At 47.2% G+C, this 16,980-nt stretch overlaps 1 protein-coding gene across 1 annotated transcript in view; it reads right to left on the reverse strand.

Annotated features, from left to right (window-relative positions):
- The window catches only part of LOC102946940 (1-phosphatidylinositol 4,5-bisphosphate phosphodiesterase gamma-1), an 87,306-nt gene extending 82,642 nt beyond the window's left edge, over window positions 1-4,664 (reverse strand). The window contains exon 1 of the mRNA XM_037891894.2: window positions 3,208-4,664. Coding sequence (XP_037747822.1) covers window positions 3,208-3,427 — 220 coding nt within the window. The 5' untranslated portion in view covers window positions 3,428-4,664. The remainder of the gene's footprint in view (window positions 1-3,207) is intronic.
- Window positions 4,665-16,980: the final 12,316 nt, after the last annotated feature.

The raw sequence follows: 16,980 nt of genomic DNA on the forward strand, positions 1-16,980 counted from the left end.
CCCCTGCACTTCCATGCTGCTGATCTAAATCCCTTGCACTTCCATGCTCCTGATCTAAACCCCCCTGCACTTCCATGTTCCTGATCTAAATCCCCTGCACTTCCATGCTCCTGATCTAAACCCCCTGCACTTCCATGCTGCTGATCTAAATCCCCCTGCACTTCCATGCTGCTGATCTAAATCCCCTGCACTTCCATGCTGCTGATCTAAATCCCCCTGCACTTCCACGCTGCTGATCTAAATCCCCTGCACTTCCATGCTCCTGATCTAAATCCCCTGCACTTCCATGCTCCTGATCTAAATCCCCCTGCACTTCCACGCTGCTGATCTAAATCCCCTGCACTTCCATGCTCCTGATCTAAATCCCCTGCACTTCCATGCTCCTGATCTAAATCCCCCTGCACTTCCACGCTGCTGATCTAAATCCCCCTGCACTTCCATGCTGCTGATCTAAATCCCCTGCACTTCCATGCTGCTGATCTAAATCCCCCTGCACTTCCACGCTGCTGATCTAAATCCCCCTGCACTTCCATGCTGCTGATCTAAATCCCCTGCACTTCCATGCTGCTGATCTAAATCCCCTGCACTTCCATGCTCCTGATCTAAATCCCCCTGCACTTCCATGATCCTGATCTAAACCCCCTGCACTTCCATGATCCTGATCTAAATCCCCCTGCACTTCCACGCTGCTGATCTAAATCCCCCTGCACTTCCACGCTGCTGATCTAAATCCCCCTGCACTTCCATGCTGCTGATCTAAATCCCCCTGCACTTCCATGCTGCTGATCTAAACCCCCTGCACTTCCATGCTCCTGATCTAAACCCCCTGCACTTCCATGCTCCTGATCTAAATCCCCCTGCACTTCCATGCTGCTGATCTAAATCCCCCTGCACTTCCAGGCTCCTGATCTAAATCCCCTGCACTTCCATGCTGCTGATCTAAATCCCCCTGCACTTCCAGGCTCCTGATCTAAATCCCCTGCACTTCCACGCTGCTGATCTAAATCCCCCTGCACTTCCACGCTCCTGATCTAAATCCCCTGCACTTCCACGCTGCTGATCTAAATCCCCTGCACTTCCATGCTCCTGATCTAAATCCCCCTGCACTTCCATGCTGCTGATCTAAATCCCCTGCACTTCCACGCTCCTGATCTAAATCCCCTGCACTTCCACGCTGCTGATCTAAATCCCCTGAACTTCCACGCTGCTGATCTAAATCCCCCTGCACTTCCACGCTGCTGATCTAAATCCCCCTGCACTTCCATGCTCCTGATCTAAATCCCCCTGCACTTCCATCCTCCTGATCTAAATCCCCTGAACTTCCATGCTCCTGATCTAAATCCCCCTGCACTTCCATGCTGCTGATCTAAACCCCCTGCACTTCCATGCTCCTGATCTAAATCCCCCTGCACTTCCATGCTCCTGATCTAAATCCCCTGAACTTCCATGCTCCTGATCTAAATCCCCTGCACTTCCATGCTGCTGATCTAAATCCCCTGCACTTCCATGCTGCTGATCTAAATCCCCTGCACTTCCACGCTGCTGATCTAAATCCCCCTGCACTTCCATGCTCCTGATCTAAATCCCCTGAACTTCCATGCTCCTGATCTAAATCCCCCTGCACTTCCATGCTCCTGATCTAAATCCCCTGCACTTCCATGCTGCTGATCTAAATCCCCTGCACTTCCACGCTCCTGATCTAAATCCCCTGCACTTCCACGCTCCTGATCTAAATCCCCCTGCACTTCCATGCTCCTGATCTAAATCCCCTGAACTTCCATGCTCCTGATCTAAATCCCCCTGCACTTCCATGCTCCTGATCTAAATCCCCTGCACTTCCATGCTGCTGATCTAAATCCCCTGCACTTCCATGCTCCTGATCTAAATCCCCTGCACTTCCACGCTCCTGATCTAAACCCCCTGCACTTCCACGCTCCTGATCTAAATCCCCTGCACTTCCACGCTCCTGATCTAAATCCCCTGCACTTCCATGCTGCTGATCTAAACCCCCCTGCACTTCCACGCTCCTGATCTAAACCCGCCTGCACTTCCATGCTGCTGATCTAAATCCCCCTGCACTTCCACGCTCCTGATCTAAATCCCCTGCACTTCCACGCTCCTGATCTAAATCCCCCTGCACTTCCATGCTGCTGATCTAAATCCCCCTGCACTTCCATGCTCCTGATCTAAACCCGCCTGCACTTCCACGCTCCTGATCTAAATCCCCTGCACTTCCACGCTGCTGATCTAAATCCCCTGCACTTCCACGCTCCTGATCTAAATCCCCTGCACTTCCAAGCTCCTGATCTAAATCCCCCTGCACTTCCACGCTCCTGATCTAAATCCCCTGCACTTCCACGCTCCTGATCTAAACCCCCCTGCACTTCCACGCTCCTGATCTAAACCCCCCTGCACTTCCATGCTCCTGATCTAAATCCCCCTGCACTTCCACGCTGCTGATCTAAATCCCCTGCACTTCCATGCTCCTGATCTAAATCCCCCTGCACTTCCACGCTCCTGATCTAAATCCCCTGCACTTCCACGCTCCTGATCTAAACCCGCCTGCACGTCCACGCTGCTGATCTAAATCCCCCTGCACTTCCACGCTCCTGATCTAAATCCCCTGCACTTCCACGCTCCTGATCTAAACCCGCCTGCACTTCCATGCTGCGTTCTTCTTCCCTGGCTGTTGCGGCGAAACAGATGCCACATTCCGCTCCAGAGGTTGCTTTCCTCTGCGGCTAGCGAAACGATCCCTGGGCACATGGTTGAGACCTCCAGTAAAGTTAGTACCATTCCCCAGAATAAAGGTGCTGCGACCGATCATTAAACCGCCATCACCACGGCGATGGATAAAACACAACACACGAATAGCCCTGTTCAAAGAGCTTTACTACGGTTAACCCGTGAACCCTCTCAGCAGCCACCACCCCCATTTTACAGGCTCGGATCTAGAGACTGGCCCACAGCCATGCAGCAAGTCACTGGCCCAGCCCAGCCAGAACTAGAATAGGGGAGTTCCCAGGTTCCCAACCCACTAGGCCAGGCTGCCTCCCCACAGAGATTTACAAGCCAGCGCAGTCAGCTTGGATGTTCCTGCAATCTTGGACTGAGCTGCACCAAGCCCAGCTCCCCTAGTGAGAGGCATTTGTCAGCTTTAGAGACAGACATTTTCTTGGTTCACGCCGCGATGCGGAATATACTCACTGTCTCCTTCCACTTTCTCAGGCGTCCGGCTCCAAATGATCTGCCTGGTCTCCAGCTTCACCTGAAACGTCCTCCTCTCTGGCCTCTGGGACTTTTTTTGGTAGAACAAGGTCAGCACGGTCCCAATTTCCAAACTCCTGAGGATCCTCCCCATGTCCCCAACCTCCATCCTGGAGTCCTCCAAAAACCCATTGACACTGTTCACCCTGGACACTGACATCTTTACTGCATGGCCATCGCCTGGAGGAATCACAGAGCAGGATCTGTGTCATGCATGAAAGGAACGAGCCTTTGGGAAATGAAGCCAAGACCCTCAGAAACAAAATCTACCCTCTTATTTTCAATTCCTTTCCCCCAAATCACCCGAGACAAGGGCTTCCTTTGCTGCAGTGGCTGCTAGTGCTGGCTTCCACCACATATGCTGCAAAGAGCCAGGACTCTCCTCAGAGCTGTGGAAAGAGGAAGGGGGTGGGATTGAAGGATCCTGCAACCTTCTCTCTCTGCAACCCAGGAATGAGGCTTCCCTGCTATCATACAGCTGCAGCTGCAGCAGTCAAAGATCAGGCAGGCAGGAAGGCTTGATGGCTGCTTTTCAAATCAGAGCTATAAAAAATAATCCAACCAGGGCAGGTCCAGGAGGCTGAAATTACAGCAGCCCCTTTACACACACAAAACCCACACAATCCACGCATGGGAGCTGGAGCTGTTGGTGCTGCAGGGTGGCATGGAGGAAAAGCCCCTTGGAGAGCTCGGCGAGGCTGGGTTTTACTGTCAGCTGTGGAAGAGATGGAGGAAAGAAGCCCAGATGGTGCAAAGTAAAAAAGGCTGTCCAGCCAGATCCAGAGAATTCCCCCTCAGCCAGCAAGGAGCAACCTCCTCCAAACTGGGGGAGGGGAGGGCTGGAGTGGAGGAGGGACAGGCGGCCTCCTGATGGCTTTTCCTGCGGATCCTGGGGAGGAATGAAGAGGGGTTGGTCCACTAGATTTCTGGCGGGGAATCTGGAGGATGTGGGGTTCCCCCTGCTCCAGCAGATCACAGTCAGGAAGCCCGGGGGTTGCAGTTCTCCCCTCCGCCTGCAGATCCTGGCGAGGGAGTACTGGTGTGAATTCCTGGGGGCTGCTGCTCTGCTTCTGCTTGGGGATCAAGATGACAAGGGGGGGGGTGCTCCCCCCTTTTCCCTCTCTCCCTCTCTCTGCTGATTAATTTCAGGCTGGTGAAATGGACGCCCAGAGGAAACTGCAATCGCACATGGCCGGAAAGAGATCAGAAAGGAATTTAAAAAAAAAAAAATTGCAGGATCTTGGAGAAAGAAAAATAGAAGGAGAGAAAGAAAAGATGGTGGAGAGTGACATCTAGAGGCAGGAAGCACCTGCTTCCCTCTGGAGGGATGAGGGCAAGACGGGCTGGGAAGCAGCATGGGACATGCTGCTGTCCACACAGTTCTTACATCTGGAGAGTCTGACTTTGGTTTTTGTGGATGGGTGCTTTCGAAGAGGTGGGGGGGGGCCTCTGCCAGTTTTGGGGGGAGGCTATTTTCAGCATATTTATACACTTCTTCTATATTCTAGTTATTGAATATGAGTCTATCATTGGTATCTTAACTATTTAATCATTATTAAAATAGTGACCAACTATATAATTACATTATCATGAATTACAGCATATTAAAATCATTGCACTCACCTACAAGCTGTCTTCACTAGCCTCACAGTTTAACGATGTTACGTCTCTCTGTAGCTTTCTGGATGAAACTGTCAGCAATCTTATTTACATCTAGTTCCCTGGTAGGGTATTGATGCACGTTAAGGACAGCTACATTATTCAGTCGCGTTTGTCCCATTGATGACCGGAGATAATTTTTAAGTCTTCTGAGTTTGCAGAATGAGCGTTCCACAGTGCAGGATGATACAGGCAGAGTGAGAAGGATTCTTATAAATTTTCAGTACTTTTAAAGTATAATGCGCAAATGTTCATTCCCTTCAGACACTGGAGACTGTTACATTTTTCTATACAGCTATGTCCAAGAACATGTCATGGTGTAGTTTCCTTTGCCTCGTTTTTCTTTTGTGTTTTGTTTGCTCTCGCTGGTATCAAAACTAAGGGTAGCAGTTCCAGTGGTCGGATCGTCGACTGTTGCGGCAGATTCTCTTGTATTTGCTGAAGCACATGAGGTTCCTGAAGATTTTCCACGGTTGATTTTGAACACAAATGTATCCATCTTTCAGCCTGGCCATACTCACTTCCATTACCTAACTGTGTATTGCCATATGCTAGTTAGGGGGAACCATACATCCTGTCTCGGCCAGGACAGTCCCTTTTTTAAGCCCTGTCCCAGCGATCCCGACTTTTTTGGCAAAACTGGCGATTTGGACAAATGCCCAGTTTGCCAGAAAAGTAGGGTGCGACCCCTAGTGGGGCACGGAGGAATGTGCAGGGGTGGGGGGCAAGGGGCAACTCCAGTCCTGCGCAGGAGTGAGGGTTCTGGAGAGTGGATCGGGGGTGGGGTCAGGGGGTCTTGGTCTGGTCCCATGTGCAGTGGGTAGAGGGGGGCCTTGGGCTGGCCCTGCACACGGGAAGGGGAGGTCTCGGGTTGGTCCCACGTGGCAGGGGGGAAAGGGGAGCTTGGGCTGGTCCTGTGCCGTGGGGGTCTTCACGCCGGCTCCATGCATGGGCAGGCGGCAGGAGACCTCAGCCTGGCCCTGTGCACGGGTGGGGTGGGGGTGGGGGGCTCCTGCCGGCCTCATGGCAGGAGGCAGGGCTGGGGGGTGGTTGCATGCGGGGACAGGAGGCCTCAAGCTGTCCCCATGCTGTGTCCTGTTTTTCCTTTGGGAAAATATGGTTGCCCTAATATTAGTCTAGTAATTCTGCCTTCCAGTTTCACTGTGTGCCATGTAAGTGTTCCTGCCACCTACTGGTGCCATTGCAAAATGTCGGTTTAAGGCAAAGTAACTTCCAACGGACTTCTTTAATAACATTTATTCCATAAAAAAAACCCATTGTGGCTTGTGGGTGCTGAGCACCCCTTTTTTTGTCAGTGGGTGCTTGAGCCCCGGAGCACTCAGGGAGTCAGTGCCTAGGGGATGGAGGATGAAGTTTGTGGGGCATCATAGGGGGAACCTGATGGACTTTGACTACAAAGACACAATGAATTGCAATAACATTTGCACTGGTGGCATGGAAATACAGGCAAGGCCTTTCAATGCTGCTGGCTGTGCTATGCATGGTGTAGTAAGATTAATCAAGGGTCAGGGTGTCTAGGTCTCCTGTAGAAGTGTCTTTTTGTTATTATTTCAGTCTAAAGAAAGAAATAGTAAAACTGGGGCTGCACGGAGAGGCATGGAAGTGGGGTGGTGGTGAGAGACGGGGAGGGGATGGCATCCAGACTGGAGGAACACTGGAACAAGGCTTATCATCCTGGAGGGAACTGCCAAGTATTGCCCTGACAGGTGACTTTTCTCACCTGACTCCCTTTACCTCAGTGCTCTGAGAGCCACGGTGGGTGAGAAGGTGCAGAAGGAGGTTCTCTCCCACAACCCCTCAGAGTTGGAAAGGGCCAGAGGCAGCTGGAAGGTTTTGGGGGGGCTGAGGTGGAAGGAGGTGAAAGGGATACAGAGGAGAACGAGATGTTGGCAGGATCTGGTGGGTGTGGGGGCTATAGGGGGAAGAGGGAGCATGGGGAGGGTTTGGTGGGGGTGAATCTCGTTGGGAGTGCTGGGGAATGACACAGCCCAGAGCAGCCTCCCACATTCTCTCCTCCAAGTGTAGGGAGGAGAAGAGGAACCACTGGCTGCGAGCACTCCATGTGCCGCAGGTGGGAGCCGACTCTGCCCGGAAAACCTTGCAGCCCTTGGATTTGCATCGTGAAACCTGCAGTTTGTGCAGGCCGGGCCTCCGCATTACAGATCAGGGCTTGCCAAGATAAATGGTAGAACTCTAGGCTTTAACGATCATTGGCTCTTTAATGACCTAAATGGTCAGAGCCACAGTTTTACCTCTCAGCCACAAGACGGCCCTTCCTGGAGCACAGCACTCTCTGGGAGCTGGTCATTCCGTACTGACTCGCTGCGAGGATTTCCACCAACTTCACTGCTCCGGGCAGCACCTGGGGTTTTCTGCAGCGACCCCTCCTCCAAGCACTGACTGGGTTTTTCCTGATTAACGTGCACGGCAACACTGGGAAGCGAGGGAGGAAGCAGAGAGAAGAGGGCAGGAATGAATCTAGGAAACCTGGAAAGCCTCTTACCCCGAATTAAAGGGCACTTAGGCTATGTCTACACTACGGACCTTACAGCAGTACAGCTATGCCACGACAGCTGTGCCGCTGCAAGGTCTCCCATGCAGCCGCTCTCTGCCGGCGGGAGACAGCTCTCCCGCCGGCATAATTAAAGCACCCCCAACGAGCGGCGTTAGCTACGTCGGCAGGAGGGGCTCTCTTGCCGACACAGCGGTGTCCACACCAGCACTTTCGTTGATTAAACTTATGTCTGTCAGGGGGGTGTTTTTTTCACATCCCAACCGACAAAAGTTTTACCGACAAAAATGCTAGCGTAGACATACCCTTAATGTCAAGCAGCTCAGCAAAAAAGAACCCTCTGTGCACAGCTGCTTATTGGTCTGAATATAGCAAGTGTGGTCCTGGGAGATAAAACAGTTCACAAGAATTCTTCTCTGTCCCAGGTTGAATGCTGCATTGTGGTTGCTGCTAGCCCCCGTCACTCATATTTAACATCTACATTGATGAGCTGGAAGAAAAAGTCAAAAGCATGTTCATGAAATTCTATGATGAAAGCAAATGAGGAGGAGTTGCAAACATTGATGAGGACAGAAGCTGGGACTGAATGAAAGTCATAATCTTCAGGAGACCCAGCACATGGGGTTGCATCCCTGACCATCTTGGCTAATAGCCACTTATGGACCCTATCCTCCATGAACTTACCTAATTCTTTTTTGAACCCATTTATACTTTTGGCTTTCACAACATCCCTTAGCAACGAGTTCCACAGGCTGACTGTACGTTGTGTGAAAAAATACTTCCTTCTGTTTGTTTTAAACCTGCTGCCTGTTAATGTCATTGGGTGATCCCTAGTTCTTATGACAGGTTTCAGAGTAACAGCCGTGTTAGTCTGTATTCGCAAAAAGAAAAGGAGGGCTTGTGGCACCTTAGAGACTAACCAATTTATTTGAGCATAAGCTTTCGTGAGCTACAGCTCACTTCATCGGATGCATACTGTGGAAAATACAGAAGATGTTTTTATACACACAAACCATGAAAAAATGGGTGTTTATCACTACAAAAGGTTTTCTCTCCCCCCACCCCACTCTCCTGCTGGTAATAGCTTATCTAAAGTGATCATTCTCCTTACAATGTGTATGATAATCAAGTTGGGCCATTTCCAGCACAAATCCAGGTTTTCTCCCCCCCCCCCCCGCCACAAACCCACTGTCCTGTTGGTAATAGCTTATCTAAAGTGATCACTCTCCTTACATTGTGTATGATAATGAAGGTGGGCCATTCTTGTTAAACCCTGGATTTGTGCTGGAAATGGCCCACCTTGATTATCATACACATTGTAAGGAGAGTGATCATTTTAGATAAGTTATTACCAGCAGGAGAGTGGGGTGGGGGGAGAGAAAACCTTTTGTAGTGATAAACACCCATTTTTTCATGGTTTGTGTGTATAAAAACATCTTCTGTATTTTCCACAGTATGCATCCGATGAAGTGAGCTGTAGCTCACGAAAGCTTATGCTCAAATAAATTGGTTAGTCTCTAAGGTGCCACAAGTACTCCTTTTTTAGTTCTTATGTTAAGTGAAAGGGTAAACAACGCTTCTTTATTCACTTTCTCCACCCTATTTATGATTATATAGCCCCCTGTCATATCCCCCCTTAGTCGTCTCTTTTCCAAGCTGAACTGTCCCAGTCTTTTGAAACTCTCTTCATATGGATACTGCTTCATACCCTTAATTATTCTTGTTGCCTTTCTCTGTACCTTTTCCATTTCTAATATCTCTTTTTTTGCAACGGGGCGACCAGAACTGCATGCAGTATTCAAGGTGTAGATGTACCATGGATTATATAGTGATATTATGATATTTCATGTCTTATTACCTATCCCTTTCTTAATGGTTCCTAACTTTCTCTTAGCTTTTTTGACTGCCCCTGCACATCGATCAGATGTTTTCAGAGAATTATCAACAATTATTCCATTTAGACCTCATTATTTTGTATGTACAGTTGAGATTATGTTTTCCAATGTGCATTACTTCGCATTTATCATCATTGGATTTCATTTGCAATTTTATTGACCAGTTACTCAGTTTTGTGAGATCCCTTTGCAACTCTTCGCAGTCTGCTTCAGACTAAACTATCTTCAGTAATTTTGTATCATCTGCAAACTTTGTCAGCTCACTGTTTATCCCTTTCTCCAAATCATTTATGAATATGTTGAATAGCACTGGTTCCAGTACAGGACACTGGGGGACACCGCTATTTACTTCTCTACATTCTGAAAACTGAACATTTATTCCCACCCTTTGTTTTCTGTCTTTTAACCAGTTACTGATCCAAGAGAGGACCTTCCCTCTTACCTCATGACTGCTTGCTTTGCTTAACAGCCTTTGGTGAGGGCCTTGGCAAAGGTTTTCTAAAAGTCCAAGTACACTATACTCACTGGATCACCCTTGTCCACATGTTTGTTGACCCCCTCAAAGAATTCTAATAGATGGGAAATCATGCCTTACCATTTATAAAAGCCATGTTGACACTTCCCCCAGCAAATCATTTTCATCTATGACAGGTTTCAGAGTAGCAGCCGTGTTAGTCTGTATCGCAAAAAGAAAAGGAGGACTTGTGGCACCTTAGAGTCTAACAGATTTATTTGAGCATAAGCTTTCGTGAGCTACAGCTCACTTCATCAGATGCATGCAGTGGAAAATACAGTGGGGAGATCTGATAATTCTGTTCTTTACTATAGTTTCAACCAATTTGCCTGGTAGGGAGGTTAGCCTTACCAGCCTGTAATTGCCAGGACTGCCTCTGGAGCCTGTTTTAAAAATTGCTGTCACATTAGTTATCCTCCAGTCATTTGATATAGAAGCTGATTTAAGCATTAGGTTACAAACCACAGTTAGTAGTTCTGCATTTTCATATCTGAGTTCCTTCAGATATGAACCATCTTGTCCTGGTGACTTATTACAGTTTAATTTCTTCCAATATCTCCTCTAATGACACCTCAATCTGGGACAGTTCCTCAGATTTATTACCGAAAAAGACTGGTGAAGGTGTGGGAATCAAACTCACATCCTTTGCAGTGAAGACTGATGCAAAGAATTCATTTAGGTTCTCCACAATGGCCTTTTCTTCCTTGAGTGCTCCTTTAGCATCTGGATCATCCAGTGGCCTCATGGATTGTTTGTAGCCTTCCTACTTCTGATGTCCTTAAAAAAAACACCTGCTGTTAGTTTTTGTCTTTTGCTAGTTGCACTTCAAATTCTTTTTTGGTTTGCCTATTATACTTTTACATTTGACTTGCCAGAGTTTATGATCCTTTCTATTTTCCTCAGTAGGATTTGACTTCCAATTTTTAAAAGATCTCTTTTTGTCTCTAACCGCCTCTTTTAATCTGTTGTTTAGCCATGGTGTCATTTTTTGGTCCTCTTACTGTTTTTGTTTTTTTTTAATTTGGGGTATACATTTAATTTGAGCCTCTATTATGGTGTTTTACAGAAGTTTCCATATAGCATGCAGGCATTTCACTCCTATGACTGTTCCTTTTAATTTCTCCTCATTTTTGTGTAGATCCCCCTTTTGAAGTTAAATGCTATGGTGATTGGTTTCTTTGATATTTCCCCCCCTACAAGTATGTTAACTTTAATTACATTATAGTCACTATTACCGAGCTGTCCAGCTATATTCACCTCTTGGACCAGATCCTGTGTGTCACTTAGGACTAAATCAAGAACTGCCTCTTCCATTGTGGTTTCCAGGACTAGCTGCTTCAAGAAGCAGTTGTCACTTTGCCTGGTATGGGACACAGCTCAGAGCACCAATCTCAGGTCAGACTGCCAGGAAACAGGGCACATTCCCCATACTTGTGGTACATTCTCTCATAAAATTTCACCAAGTCAATAACAAATAAGTGCTTTCAAAATACTATATTAGTTATTATGAAGCCACAGACCGTCCCCTTCAAGCTCTCTAGCCCCTCATAGACAAACCAGACTTCTGTGATAAATTATTTTTAAAACCAATAATCACATATATTAGGTTCTTCCAGTAACAAAGAACCAGACACATAACCAAGGTCAAAATATACTTCAGATCTTACCCAAACACCACACTGGTAGCCAACCCTTTAGTAACTAAAACTAATTAATTTTTTATTAATATAAAAAAAAGGAAGAACATTATTAAGAGGTTAAAATGAATCACGTCCATTACAGCTGATGTCAGAGTCTGTAGATCAGGATGATAGCAGTGTGGTTCAATCTGCCAGTTTGTAATAAATCTCTGGTTCATCCAAAAGATTGGAGTCCAAATGCTAGCTTAGATGTGGAGTCTGTTGGAGTCCTTCTATGAATTTTTCAGGGCATCCCAAGTAATTCCTTGGGGATCGGTGTCCAATGGTTCAAACCTTCCCTTTTAAAGTTCAGCAGATCAGAGATGGCAGGATCCTGCTGGAGGTTTTTTCTTTTACAGCTGAAACAGACTGTCAAGTGTTTTGAGCACAGCATGTGTCTGAAGATTCCTCATTGTTGAGCCCACAACAACCCACCCTTTGAAGTTAACATTCTATTTCCTCCTGACCTATGCATACACATACCTATGCATAATCCAACTACACTGATTTGCATAAGGCAATTGCTGGTCATTTATTATAACAGGGACAGATAAGCTGAAGACAATATAGGTAATATTCATTAGATTCATGCAGTATATACACATCTTTGATCTTAAGGTTAATTAGAGTTACAGGATGTAGACAGGTTTCAGAGTAGCAGCCGTGTTAGCCTGTATTCACAAAAAGAAAAGGAGTACTTGTGGCACCTTAGAGACTAACCAATTTATTTGAGCATAAGCTTTCGTGAGCTACAGCTCACTTCCACAGCTACAGCTCACGAAAGCTAATGCTCAAATAAATGTGTTAGTCTCTAAGGTGCCACAAGTACTCCTTTTCTTTTTTGAGGATATAGACAGACATAAACATACACAGAGTTCTTCCTCGATTTCTTATCAAGGCAAATGAATGGGCCTAGCGTATTAACCCCTTTTAGCATCTCTTTGATGCCCACTCACAAGTGAATTGGCCCGATTACAATTGCAGTGCCTCTTGTCAAGCCTTTAAGGTTCATACACAGGTTATTTGGCCTGCTGATCCTAACTTGACTGCTGGTTTGGCAGCATGACAGTAGTCATTCATGGTGTCTAGACATTTTATACCTGCATGCCATCCCAAGGTGACATGTTCCCAGTCAATATGGGGATAGTTGAAATGACCCCATTATTACTGGGTTTTCTGTTTTTGTAGCCTATCTAATCTCCCTGAGCATTTTGCAGTCAGTATTATTTTCCCACTGCTGTACTCTTATTATTCAAGCACAGACTTTCTATCCAGAGAGAGTCTATTGTATCATTTGATTCATTTAAGATTTGTACCATATTTGACTTTATGCTTTCTTTCATATATAGGGCAATCCCCTCCCTCCCCCCAGCTCAACCTACTCTGTCACTCATATATTTTGTACCGTGGTATTACTGCGTCCCATTGATTATCATCATTCCACCAAGTTTCCGTGATGCCTATTATATCAATATCCTCATTTAATACAAGGCACTCAAGCTCGCCCATCTTACTATTTAGATTTCTTGCATTTGTATAGAAGTACTTATAAAATTTGTCAATATTTAGCTGTCTGCCTTCATGTGATGAATGGGACTCTCTTTTGTGTGACTGTTTCTCTTCAGTTCCTACCTGTACTTTATCAATTTCTATCCTCTCCTCTTTACTAGAATATAGAGTATCCCCGTTTATAAATCCTCCCCTAAGAGATGTGTCTGTCTGAACCATGTGCTCCTCTGCACCAGCCAGCTTTCCCCCAGCCCTTAGTTTAAAATCTCCTCTCTGACCTTTTAATTTTACATGCCAGCAATCTGGTTTTGTTTTGGTTTAGGTGGAGTCCATCCTTCCTGTATAGGCTCCTACTTTCCCGAAAGGTTTGTCAGTACCTAATAAATCTAAACCCCTCTTTAGAACACGCATTGAGACCCTGCAGTTCTGCCTGTCTTACTCACTCTGCAGGTGGAATTGAAAGTTTTTCAGAGATGCTATCATGGAGGTCCTGGCCTTAATCTCTTACCTAGCAGTCTAAATTTGGCCTCCAAGTCCTCTCTCCTACCTTTCCCTATGACAAGGGTACCTACGTGTACCATGACCACCAGCTTCTTCCCAGCACTGTACATAAATACATAGGCGCCGGCTTCCTCTGGGCCTGGGGGGTGCTCAACCCCTTTCTCTGCTCCAGGCCCCGCCCCCACCCTCCCCCTTCCCCCAAGCCCCGACCCCCATCCTGCCTTTTCCCGCCCCACCTCTTCCTGGCCTCTTCCGGCCCAGTTCCGCCCCCTCCCCGCTCCTCCCCCTCCCTCCCAGAGATCCTGCACACAGCAAAATAGCTGATTGCGGCAGGCGGGAGGTGCTGGGAGGGAGGGGATGTTGATTGGTGGGGCCGCCGGCGGGCAGGAGACGCTGGGGGGAGGGGATGGGGGGAGCTGACTGCCAGTAGGTGCTAAGCACCGGAGCACCCATGGAGTCGATGCATCCGATGAAGTGAGCTGTAGCTCATGAAAGCTCATGCTCAAATAAATTGGTTAGTCTCTAAGGTGCCACAAGTCCTCCTTTTCTTTTTGCGAATACAGACTAACACGGCTGTTACTCTGAAACCCATGGAGTCAGCGCCTATGCATAAATCTGCCCAGATGTCTCGAGAGGTCCGCAACCTTTGCAGCCGGCAGGCAAGTCACCATGCATTTCTCCTGGTCATCACCATTTATTGATATTTCTAATAATTGAATCCCTCATTACTATTACCTGTCTCTTCCTGCTAACAGGGTTTCCCTCTCCGGGAGAGGTATCCTCAGTGCGAGAGGATACCATCCATCACGTATATGTAAGACAATAGTTCCTCTCTAAACAGCTCAGCTGACACCACAACTGGATTATAACTTTAGTTTCTGGGTACCTTGTTGCTGGAAAGCTATTGACAAAATGCAGCAAATATGTAAGAACACAACAAAAATGATCAGAGGTCTGGGGAGACAGATTTATAAGGATGGACTAAAGATCTGATCTTGCAAGGCGCTGTGCACACTCCTGCAAGGATCTGAGCACCCTCAGGTCCCACTGAAATTAGTAGCATGCACTAGGTGTAAGTAACATACCCAGCCTCAGCACCACTAACTAAACAATAGCACAGAGTGCTCTTCCACACTGGCTAACAGTACTTGCATCTAGTGAGAATGTCATCTCCACACAAAAAGAACAGGAGGACTTGTGGCACCTTAGAGACTAACACATTTATTAGAGCATAAGCTTTCGTGAGCTACAGCTCACTTCACCGGATGCACAGAATGGGACATATAGTAAGACAGATATATATATACACATACAGATAAGTTGGAAATTACCATACAAACTGTGGGAGGCTAAATAGTTAAGATGAGCTATTATCAGCAGGAGAAAAAAACTTTTGTAGTGGTAATCAGGATGGCCCATTCAGAAAGTTGACAAGAAGGTGTGAGGATACTTAACTTAAGGAAATAGATTCAATATGTGTAATGACCCAGCCACTCCCAGTATCTATTCAAACCCAACTTAATGGTATCTAGTTTGCATATTAATTCAAGCTCAGCAGTTTCTCGTTGGAGTCTGTTTTTGAAGCTTTTCTATGGCAAAATTGCCACCTTTAGATCTTTTACTGAGTGGCCACAGAGGTTGAAGTGTTCTCCTATTGGTTTTTGAATGTTATGATTCCTGATGTCAGATTTGTGTCCATTTATTCTTTTGAGTAGAGACTGTCCGGTTTGGCCAATGTACATGGCAGAGGGGCATTGCTGGCACATGATGGCATATATTACATTGGTAGATGTGCAGGTGAACGAGCCCCTGATGACGTGGCTAATGTGATTAGGTCCTATGATGGTGTCACTTGAATAAATATGTGGACAGAGTTGGCATCGGGCTTTCTCCTATCTGATGGGGATGTATCCACCATTGGCAAGCTATGTGCATGGGGGGTAATGTCTTGCTTGTGAGCAGGTATAGTCATCGATTTTTAAGTGACTTTGCTGATAGTGGAAGGTACTAGACTGAATGCCCTGGAGTCTGACATTCTCTGTTTGTTACCCGAAGAGCTTTGTCACAGGTAATAGAGAGAAGGGAGACTTCAATAGGTATTAGTGTGATCTTTCTATTCTGACTCCAAGATACAGAAACCTCAGCCCCCCAAATCTTCCCCATATACTGCCCCTTGCAACAAATAGGCCTCTCTTTACTGAGTTACTCAGCAGAGATGTGAATGTGCATGGGTTTCAATTCTTCCTCTCTGCTTTACTTCCTCTTGGGCCCTGTTTTCAAAGAAGCCTCCAGTCCCCCATCAGCCTAGGACAGACATTCCCTTGCTCCTTTCCCCGGCACCTCTCCTTGTGACTTTGCAGGAGTTGGCTATCCCAGGCATCCCTGCATGTCCTTCACACTTGCAATGCCCACTTTAAGAGAACATTAGGCCACATTTGGCCTCTGGTTTGGGGTACCTCAGGTTTTGGGAGTCCTCTTGAGACACCCTGCACCACACCTGGAGATGTACTGAGCACTCAGAGGTGCACTTGAAGTCAGTGGGAGCTTTGGGTGTTCAGCACCTCTGTAAATCAGGGTCCAGGGGTCTCAAGTTGCTCATCCCAAAACTGAGATACCCAAAATCTGTGACCACCTTTGAAAATTAGGGCTCTGGACCTCTCCTGGCATTCATTAACAAAGAAACCTGTTCTGATGGTCTGACCCTCAGATAATCAGTGGCCCTTGAGAACATATCTCTGGTGTGACAGGGTCGGGCCGGATGGCTACAGGAGAGTAATAGAAGGCAGATATATTAGCCCCAGGTTAAGTAGGTCCCTTTTCCCTGGAACAATCAGGAACCTTCTGGAGAAAATTAAGGCAGGCTAATCAGGGCACCTGGGTTTAAAAAGGAGCTCACTTCAGTTTGTGGTGCACGTGTGAGAAGCTGGGAGCAAGAGGCACTAGGAGCTGAGAGTGAGAACACGGACTGTTGGAGGACTGAGGAGTACAAGCATTATCAGACACCAGGAGGAAGGTCCTATGGTGAGAATAAAGAAGGTGTTGGGAGGAGGCCATGGGGAAGTAGCCCAGGGAGTTGTAGCTGTCACACAGCTGTTCCAGGAGGCACTCTAGACAGCTGCATTCCACAGGGCTCTGGGCTGGAACCCGGAGTAGAGGGTGGGCCCGGGTTCCCCCCAAAATCTCCCAACTCGGGGTCAGACACAGGAGTCGTCGTACTGGACTGTGGGTTCAGAAAAATGGCCAAGCTGAGGGCTGCCGTGAAGCTCCAAGGCGAGCAAATCTGCCAATAAGTGCAAGACCCACCAAGGTAGAGGAGGAACTTTGTCACACTGGGCATTGTCATGGTAACCCCATTCACTGTGACTTGCTCCTGGCTCTAGAACTCTCGCATGGCTCCATCCCATCCCACCTCCTTCCTGCAGC

This window comes from Chelonia mydas, chromosome 2, assembly GCF_015237465.2.
Source record: "Chelonia mydas isolate rCheMyd1 chromosome 2, rCheMyd1.pri.v2, whole genome shotgun sequence".
NCBI lineage: Eukaryota > Metazoa > Chordata > Testudines > Cheloniidae > Chelonia > Chelonia mydas.